General features: G+C 32.9%; 1 protein-coding gene across 12 annotated transcripts; it reads left to right on the forward strand.

Moving 5' to 3' along the window:
- The first annotated feature begins 403 nt into the window (after window positions 1-403).
- LOC146541110 (uncharacterized) lies at window positions 404-9,687 on the forward strand. Of its 12 annotated transcripts, none has more exons than XM_085196226.1 (6): window positions 404-492; window positions 1,103-1,347; window positions 1,619-1,860; window positions 3,014-3,160; window positions 3,933-4,199; window positions 7,274-7,390. In XM_085196226.1, exons 2-5 carry the CDS (start codon window positions 1,306-1,308, stop codon window positions 4,093-4,095), a joined length of 594 nt encoding a protein of 197 aa, XP_085052352.1. In that variant the 5' UTR covers window positions 404-492; window positions 1,103-1,305; the 3' UTR covers window positions 4,096-4,199; window positions 7,274-7,390. The 12 variants fall into 12 exon arrangements, with proteins under 12 accessions (XP_085052352.1, XP_085052311.1, XP_085052302.1 ...); XM_085196185.1 differs by having other exon boundaries at window positions 1,103-1,237; XM_085196176.1 differs by lacking the exon at window positions 7,274-7,390 and adding an exon at window positions 6,946-7,036 and having other exon boundaries at window positions 423-492; window positions 1,197-1,237.
- The last annotated feature ends 1,119 nt before the right edge of the window (window positions 9,688-10,806 follow it).

Raw genomic sequence — 10,806 nt, forward strand, 5'->3', positions numbered from 1 at the left:
ATAAAATGCTTATAATAATCTATTTGAATAAAGAATATTTTGAATTTGAAATTTGTATAATTATTACATCATTATATTTACAAATACTAATAATTAGATTCATGCTGTATTCCGCTAGAGTATCCTTTTTCAAAATTATTTCAATTATGTACTCGTAGTTTTTCTTAATTGTTCTTTTTAACCAATAAAAATCTTTTTAAACCTGCGTCTAAAGCTGAAATTTTGTTGTGAGGTATAAATTTGGACATTATAATTCATGCTTACTAAAGTGACATCTATGAACTACCCTATTATATTAAAAACATTTTCACATTGTTGTTGTTGTTCTTTAATTATTGCGATCCGAGCATTTTCACATTATGTTGCACTTTGCCAAATGTCAAACGAGTATGACCACAGAATACATTTACTCAGTAATCACTAATCAGTTTCAGTCAGTAAATGTGTTCTGTGGTTTCAGTATGACAGTAATCCACAGTAGTGGAACTAGCGGTAATTTTAGTTTCTCAAATATACTTATATACTTTTGCGAATTGTGTTTACGTTACTTTTATATTATTTTTATAAACAGAATACATAGAAAATGGCTTTACAAAATATGTTTAAAAATCTAATGATATTGTTTATTGTATTGTTGTTTTTCTCCGCATCTTTGTTTTGAAATTAATTTAAAAAAATCTGTAAAATAGCAAATTAGTCAAGAAAAATAAAAAAACATATTTTGTCTAATAATATCATAATGTCTTATATAATTAATTTTCTTCTTCCTCCCGGCATTAATCCCGGCTATTGCCAGGGTCTGCCTTCCTACTCAACTTACTCCACTTTGCACGGTCTTTTGCGTCCTCGGTGGTTAGACCATTGGCTCCAAGTAAATGTTTTCTCTGGTTGGCTCTCATGTCCTGCATCACGACATCCAACCAGCGCTTCTTTGGCACCAGGAGGTCTCACTCCAGGAACTGATATGTTTTATATAATTAATCTTTACTATGAACTTCCGTGCACACAGAGGGCACATGTTGAGGTTATAATTGATAATTCTATCTTGAATTATCAATTATAACCTCTACAAATTAAAATGTTTATTTTATCATAATTGTAGATCTAGACATTTTAAATGAAATAATTGATGTTAACTTGTACAACAATGTTACAACCAGTAATGCATAGTTTGAAAGGAAAATATATTATTTTAGCTAGTGGTTCACCAAGGAGAAAAGAATTAATTGAAAATATTGTGAGTGCTTTTTGTCATTACATTATCATCCTTATAGGCATGCCATCTTAAACCCAAATGTTACGAGTATGAGAAGTGAGGAAACAAATTGTTTTCAATTTACTGTTCATGTAAGAATTCATTGAATTCCACCACTTAATAAGCAACACTTTATAAATTGCACACTACATAGAAATCAATGTCTTAACATAAGCTTCCTTCTGCCTACAGTGCAATAGCGGCTAATAGCATGCGGCTAAAAAAATAGAAAAATACATATTTTTTGAAGTATTATATTAATTACATAGATTAAATGGACCTCATAAAGAAATCTTATTTCCCTTACATTTTCTCTTCAACAAGTTTTAATGTGTATCATGTGTCATATAAAATATTTTACAGGGATTAAAAGTAGAACTGTGTCCGTCATTATTTGAAGAGGACCTTGATCCAAAATCTTTTAAAGGATTTTCAGAATTTGTACAAGAAACAGCTTTACAGAAAGTTCTGGAAGTTGAAAATAGGCTAAAATTGAAAGGTGCAAGGCCAGACATAATAATTGGAGCAGATACTGTGGTCACTTTTAATGGTTCTATGTTCGGCAAACCTAAGTCTAAAGAAGAGGCTTTTGATACACTTAAAAAGTAAGTGACCATGACCAGATGTTTATTTACCTAGTTTAGCTTTAAATATTACAAAGGAAAATATTGTTTTTTATTGTATGTTACATTTATTACTGTTAACTGTACTAGTATTAAATATATATTATATATTAATAAATGTAACTAACACACTGGTGTTAGTTTGATATATTAATATAAAACCATGCAAATGATACGAAGTGGTCTCCATTAGCTGCAATAGAGTCCTTTAAATATTGAGGAGAGTTATCGAAAGCAGTATCCATTCTTTCTCTGGGAAAATTCTCCTCTTCCAATGGAGTTTTTTTGATTTTACCACCCTATTCTATTATTAAGTATCAGAAGATATGATCCATGCATCTCTTATAGAGAAATACATGACATACATTACAAATACATGACATATTGATGCTATGTTCATCTTCTCAGATAAAATATTTTGCTTCTGGATTTCTTGAGTATTTCTTTTAAAGCTCTTACTGCAGTGTTAGGCTCTTTCGTATGTACACTATGTGTACTAGGGCGGGGGTTTTATTTTAGTGATAATGAACATAATAATTAATACAATTATTGTTGTATAATAAAACGACATTTGTTAAGAATGTGTGTCATTCTTACAGACATACAGACATACAGACACAAACCTGTCAAAGCGACAATGTCGCGCACGCCTCATTCATGAAGTCTCTAGGTATCGGCGGTGAAGATGAATTGCTTAAAATTGAACGAGAGATATTCCTTTCTCGTTCTAGTATGTTTTTTTCGGATGAAAGGGGCAGATCGGCAAGGTTTAGTTTTTTGTAGTAGGAGTTGCTTACGTCATTGGTATCTCTTCCTAACTGCGTCACACGTAATACAGTATGAATAAAAATCGTGACATGAATAAAAAATACTACGTCTAAATTGTTGACGATTTTTGATTTTTTTAGATGTGGGTTTGAAATATTTTACCCGATATGCTATTCTTGTAAAAGGAGCGTAGACGATTCCACCCTGTATTTAACTTATGTTTTAAAAAGTGCAATTATAGTAAGCTTGATGAAACGTAGCCGTTTACCGTTATGTAAGCTGCAAATGGCTGCGTACGTTTTATTTTAGTATATTTGGTATTTTCAACTTCTAACTTTAAGGTAACTAAAACAAATATATGTTTTAGACTTTCAGGCAAAACCCATACAGTGTTTACTGGAGTCATTGTGAAATCTGTTGACAAACTTGTAAAATTTACTGAACACACTGACGTCACTTTTGGGGAGATCGAAGATGAACAAATAAAAGGATATATTGACACCGGTGAACCTATGTAAGTTACTTAGGATTTTGTCCAATAGCTCTGGGCAATTAATTTTCTTATCACAAGTGCATTGATTAAAACTTTAAAGATAATAAAATATGATAAATAAATTATAACAATAATACATATAATAAATAGTTCCACGATTTTCAAATTATGTCTGTATGTAAATGAGACTATAATAATTTATTTCAATTAATGTGAAAAACAATTGAAACATAAAAAATTTTGATAGCTATAATAATAAGCAACCAACGTAAAATGATACAATTGATTTTTAAATTAAAATCGAATAATTGTTGAATATTAATAATTTGATTCTTATTCATTTAACAATTTGTATTCTTAAGTTGCAATGGTATGACGTCATCCGATCAACGAAACACACAGACAGAGCAACATGGCGTTTTAGGACACGATTCGGTTTATTAGGACCTCAGAATATAGCAAATACCAATACATTTCTTTTTTTTCCCCATCAAGACTAAGATTAACTAGTGTCACTAATATATTGGTGTGTACTATATATTTTTCACATTTACTATCCTCAAAGCGCGGCGTTCAATTCCGCCACTCAACATGCAATTATTAATCATCAATGCTCTTTTAGACTCCCTCTATATACCCTGCTACACGCGGGATATAGCGTGAAGCTGCTCCCTAAAAATTAAGTTCATTACACAAAAAAACAGTTGTGGGTTTTATATTATTCTGCTGCATCAAGGCGAGTGACAGATCTTTCAAGTTTGTACTATAGTGAGTTTTCTTCTTTCTGCTTCAGGGACAAGGCCGGCAGCTACGGCATCCAAGGGGTGGGTGGCACATTTGTTCGGAGGGTGGAGGGCGACTACTTCACTGTAGTTGGTTTGCCTCTTTACAAATTATGCACAGTTTTGTATGACATGGTCAAGAAGAATGATATCAGTGAGACAAGTGCTTCATGAAGTGCTTTGATATGAGTAGGTTAATATAAGTCGCTGCCGTTCGTGTTATTTCATATTTGTTACGATTATAATTATTGTGATACAAACTATATTTACATTTTACGGTAAGAATGTTCTTGTTGTTTTAGAATTTGTTGTAAATTAGTTTTAATATAAAGCATTTTTTTTGTATTTCTGTGTATTTCCTTATTTGTTTTTATTACCTGGAAATAGAATTAGTGGTGTAAAAAAAGTTCTGGAGTAAAAGCAGCTTTATGTTGTATCCCTCATTTAGCAGGGTAGGTAGAAGGAACACAGTGTTTGTAACCAATTGAACTGCTTATTTAATTCATTATATTCTATATTCAAAAAATAGACTTTTGTAAACGCTTATTTCGTCGGATGGACATAAGGCTACCATCAACCTTGAAAGCTGCTGTTGAGATATAAAAAATATTTAGATTCTGTCAGGCAACAAATTTAACAGTTGCTCTTTTCAATATCATAGTTACAATTTACAACCAGCTTGTTATGTACTAGGGTTTAGTCTCTTTGGTCTCCTAGCTAAATCAGTATAGGCACTGGGGTTGGGTTCAGAGTTTTAGATTTTTTTTTAGTCTAACGCCTTATTCTTAGGGGAGTACCCAGATATAGCAAAGATAACTATTTTTTATTAATAAAATAATTAACTAAATATTTTATTAATAAATACTGTAATAATATTGTGGAATGGGTTGGCCGTACCATTTATATAACGAGAACACTTCGATGCGGTCGTTTCTTTCTCTTTTCTATTTACTAATGTAGTTTTAAATTTAATTATAATTAAGTTGTGGTCACTACGTTCATTTGACGAATCAAAAGTTCTTCCAATAGCTAATTTAAAGAATATTTTGAATCTGAATTTTAATTTTAAATATCATTTTCTAATAATACTAACTACGAGGGTTAAGTTACGTTGGTTACGAAAAAAAACTTAGGTAAGTAAGATTTTTTTTCTTCATTATTCTCAAAAGCAAAAACTAAAGTGTTGCTTACACATTCTCAGACTGTTCCTATTAAGACACTTCCGTACAAGGGATTGCGTGTTGACTGGTGGATCTCAACGCCGCACTTTGTCTCGTTACTCTAGTAACGATCACGCTCGCTCTATCGAGGAAATGAAAACATTAAATATTTCATTACCCCGAGTGGGAATTGAACCCACAACCGTAGCGTTTACAGTCGCAAGCTTCTGCCCTTGCGCCACGTTGGCCTCTGTGATCATGATTATTAAACAACTAGCGGCCCCCCTCCCGCGGCTTCGCCCGCTTGAACTACATCATTTAATAAACAGAATTGACTGACAGTCAAATGTGTTGATGTCAATGAATAATTTAATTTACTCGTTCAAAAATAGCTTTAATAGTTAAATTATTGATTTGGGTAACAATTTATAATATTCTTTGTAAAATAACTGCAATGATTGCATATTACAATAATCAAATCGAATAATCCAATATCGAAATTGAATCCAAAATAATTAAATGAATCAAATGTAATAGAATAAAATGTTTAATTGAGAACACCTTGTTCCATCCTTGTTTTGAAAGTCGGTTAAAATTACAGATGTATTACAAACAAATACAGATTTATTATAAGTATAGATATGGATTGTTATATATTTGCAGGCAAACTCATGGCTTGATTTCATTCAAATGACCGATTTTGATGAAACAAACTTTAGGTGTTAAGCTGGGTTAAAACAAATAAATTGGTGAAAGTTTTACGTAAATCGGTTCAGTACTTAGTACAGGTTCAGTACAGAGATTGGCGTGACCTTACATACAGTCAGACAGATAGACAGACAGACAAGAAATTAAAAAATATATATTTTTGTTCATTTCAGTTTAGCGTCCCTTTGAATCAAAAATACTAAATGTACAGACAAAATATTTTTACTGTTTTATTATATATAGAGATAATATTTATTCTACTTTAAATTACATACTTATTACTAAGTACTTGGAGTACATTTAGATAACATAAGTTGATACTTATTGATACTAAAGTAATTTATCTTTATTGATAGATACCAAATAACCTTAAGTACCTTATTTACATACAAATATGAGACATAAGTAAATATTTCTAGTAACAATAAAAAAACGGCGATGAGTTCCGCCAGTCAACATACAATGTCTCATAAATTAGGAGGAAAATGGTGAACGGACTGTCTTAATCCTAGGTTCCTTATTTCTACCTTACTGTAGGCGGGATACAGCGTGTAGCTAAGATAAAAATGCCGACTTCCTACGTCTTCCTATCATTGACCAATTTAGAACTGTTCGTGAGGTTTAAGCTGAGCTTTGATCAGTTTTCCATTTGTGCGAGTGATTGTACAAGTAGAGCCAGAGAAAAATCTTTTTTATATGTCGTGGTGCTTTTAAAAATGTGAGTTTGTTATTAGTGAGCGAAAATAATTGAGTCCAATCGTGGCGCAGGGGCACCAAGTGTGACTGTCAAATCGACTGGTTGTGGGTTCGATCCCCATTCGAGGAGATGAAATATTTATTTATATTTCCATTTCATCGCTCTGGTGTCAAGGCAAAGTGCGGCTTTAAGTTCCGCAACTCAACACGCAATACCTCCAGAATTTGGCAGAAAGTGTAGAACGGAGTGTCTCAATACTAGGTTCCCTCTGCCTACCCTGCTGTGTGAGGGATACAGTGGGAAGCTGATTTATTTTTATTTTTTAATAAAAACATTAAGGCCATCGCAGTGCAGGAGCATAGTGGAAGTTCTTTAATACTGGGCTCCCATTCCCTCTGCCTACCCTGCTATGTGCGGGATACAGTGTGAAGCTATAAATATATAATCGTCTTATTTTAGTTTAACAGAACTAAACTAAAAAGGAAGGAAAAGTGCAAGGAAAAACATTGTGACGCAGTGGGCCAGTACCCGACTGTTGACGCGTTGGTAGGTACGATTTCCATTCGGGTGATTAATTTATTTTTATTTCCCTGCTTTGGAAAGATAAAGCGCCGGGTTGAGTTCAGCCACTCAAAACACATTGTCTCGAATTCGGGTGGAAAGCGGAGAGGAGACTCTATTCTCCGCTTTCTCCGTTACTGGCACCAGGAATTAAATTCAAATTAAAAACAACAAATAAAAGATTATAAATCACTATAACATATATACCTTTATGACGATTTTCTAGATAAATTGATAAATTTAATCGCATAACAATGTTGCAACCAGTGATGGATATTTTGGACAGAATGAAAATTGTTGTAGCCAGCGGCTCCAAAAGCAGAAAAGAAATAATGACAAACATTGTAAGTATTTACAATTTCAACTCAAGGAAATGAAATATTTATTATTTTCTTTTCTTCACTCCGGGAACGAGTCAAAACGAGGCGTTGAGACCATTCCACTCAACAAGCAAGGCCTCCTTAATTCGGTGGAAAGTGGTGAACGAAAGTGTCTTAATGAAAATGGTTCCCAGATTCCCTCTGCCTACCCTACTATAAGCGGGATACAGCGTGAAAACAAAAAACAATATAGTTTGTTGTATACAATATACCACAGAAAAGACCAAAGAAAACATATTAAAAATAAATAAAATGTACTGCAGGCGGCGTTATCTATTATAGCGATAAATTTACCTTTTATTTATCTGCCTTTGCCAGACAACAAAGTGCAGTTCTGAGTAGTTTAATCGTAAGGTGATGTATTTGTTTTATATATAAAATATATATATATGTATATTATATGTAATAGGTACAAAATTTTATTTGCAATATGTTACAGGGATTAAAAGTGCAATATCATCCATCATCATTCAAAGAGGACCTCGATCCGAAATCTTTTAAGGGATTCTCAGAATTTGTAGAAGAGACTGCTTTAAAAAAGGTTGAGGAAGTTGAAGATACACTAAAGAAAAAGGGCATAACACCTGATATAATAATCGGGGCAGACACTGTTGTTACTTTAGATGGCTCTATCTTCTTCAAACCTCAGTCTAAAGAAGAGGCCTTTGAGACACTTAAAAGGTTAGCGATACATCCAAAAGTTTACTTATTCTATTATGCTTTATTTCGACTTTAGGCAGTCCTAAAGTACACTAGTGAGTTTTGCTCCTTGAATTTGTAATTACTGTGTAATAACTACTACGTAAAAAAAATGAAAACAAGAAGTGATCTCCCGTATATGTTTTGCTTGAAAACTAAAAATATGTTATTTTATTTGGCCCGCACCGTTGTCTGGATTTAACTTTACCCTTTTTCCCTCATAACAAAAGTAGGTAGAGAGAATCTAGAGTTAAAATAACCCTCTACTCTCCGTTCTCGAAAAACCGTCCAATTTTGGAGACATTGCGTGTTTCTACACCAGAGTGATGAAAATGGAAATGTTTAATATTTCATTTCCTCGAGTGGGAATCGAACCCACAACCTGTTGCGTTTACATTATAGTCACACTTTGTACTCCTACGCCTTAGCTTCAAATTATTATTTGAAAATAATAATTATTTAATTGTAATCAACCCTTTGCGTGAGAATACAAGTCACAATCGTTGCGCTTACACTCAGAGAGTCAGAGTCACTCTGACTGTGCCACAATGGTTTAATTTTGTTTAAACACTACTTGTGAAGTGATGTGAAAAATATAATTATTTGTTTCAGACTTTCAGGTAAAACCAATATAGTAATTACAGGAGTCGTTGTGAAATCTTGTAAAGTCGACAAACTTGTAAAGTTTACAGAACAAATTAAAGTTACGTTTGGAGAAATTAACGATGAACAAATAAAAGCATATATTGACACCGGTGAACCTATGTAACTATAAAACTTATAAACTAACTAACTTATAAATTTACACATTATTTTAACTTCAGGCTTTATTCCTAGACATCAGCCCTCTGATTGTTTTACCTCAACTCAACTCTTTGAACTCTTTCTTGATAAATATTTTTTGCCATTTTTCGATACACTCTTCGACATTGGCATTTTCTAAACGTGAATTAAAAAAATGTGATGGCCTAAGGGCACAAGAGCTCTTGCGTTACACGGGGTTGTGGGCGGAGATGCCGTCATCATCATCACTCATCACATCAGGCATTCATTGCCTACCAGACAATATATATGTTAGTTATGTTATTTGGGGGACTATTGGGAGATTGTACCTCAAGGTATAACTTGTTTTCGTTTCAGGGACAAGGCCGGCAGCTACGGTATTCAAGGTTTGGGGGGCACATTTGTGCAAAAGGTGGAAGGCGACTACTTTGCAGTGATGGGCTTGCCCCAACACAAGTTATGCAAAGTCTTGTATGAGCTGGTGAAACAATAAAAATAAATGAGACAAGTGGCTCTTGAAGATACGCCTCGAGTGAGAGAGTAACACTTCACCTGCACTACATATACATCTATTTTATTATTGTTACTGTCAATATATACTTTTATTATATAGGAGAATAAAATTAATTTTAAATATAAGTTATTATAAAAAAAAATTAAAAAAAGAGGAAAAAAATGGGTTATGGGTTCTTACTGTTATTATCACTATACTATTAATACTATTATAGTTTATCTTTTTATAATTTTGTCATTAATATACGATTATTTCTTACATATATGCAAGTGTTTTATACTGGGTGAAATTGTCAGCACCACTTTAAATGAAACCACAGTTTTAACTACTCTATAAAAGCCTAATATAATTCAGAAAAAAAATAATTCCCAAAAATGAAAAAGTTATTTTTTCAAACAAAATAAATAATAAAGTTATCGTTTTAAAATAAAACGCCATTTGTAAGGTATAACATAGGCACGCACACACTTACCTGTCAAAGCGGCAACGTCGACCGCGTAAGTGTGCGTCACACGAAATACAGGTATGGATAAAAATCGTGAAATGAAAAAAAAATCCTACATCCAAACTGTTGAGGTACCTTGATTAATTTCTTTAGTTCTGGGTTTGAAATATTTTACCCTATATGCAGTTTCAGTACAGACCAGGAAAATGTAAAATTATTTAAAATATACAGAAAGCCGAAAGTTCTAGCCACATAAGCGTGGTTAAGCTGCACTGGCTTCTAATGATTTTTTCTTAATATAATACGATCGTTTTGCTTTTTACCTGAAATAGCGACACCGTTATCGACAGCGGTAACAAATAAAAGTTTGAAAGCTTTGAAATCAAGTAATACTGTTATTATTATAAATGTGAGGAGGAGGAGGATCGGGAGCTTTGGCGCACCCTGGGAGAGGCCTATGTCCAGCAGTGGACCCGAAAAGGCTGATTTGATTGATTGATTGATTGTGTTTGTTCCATTTTCACTCCAAACTACTGAACAGATTTAGATAAAACTTTATAGTAATATATGTCACAATAACACATAGACTACAATTTATGTAAATATTTTGTATAGGTACATTGTCTATAGTATAATAATAAGTAGAAGCGGGCGAGGCTGCGTTTTAGTTTTGACGCCGAAACCGAAACGCCTGAATTTATGAAAAAGCAATTATGTCTAAGACATCAAACACCTTTAGTATATAACTATAACTTCTGGTTCAAATTCTTTTATTAACCGACTTTTGTAAGAGAAGGAGGTTATCAATTCGATTGTATTTTTTTTATGTTTGTTATTTCAGAACTTTTGACTGGGTGAACCGATTTTGATGATTTTTTTTTATTTGAAAGCTAGTGCTTCCCGTGTAATCTCATGTTTGTAATATCTTAAATGATATA

This window comes from Heliconius melpomene, chromosome 1, assembly GCF_056956725.1.
Source record: "Heliconius melpomene rosina isolate 202511_hmr_F chromosome 1, ASM5695672v1, whole genome shotgun sequence".
Taxonomy (NCBI): Eukaryota; Metazoa; Arthropoda; class Insecta; order Lepidoptera; family Nymphalidae; genus Heliconius; species Heliconius melpomene.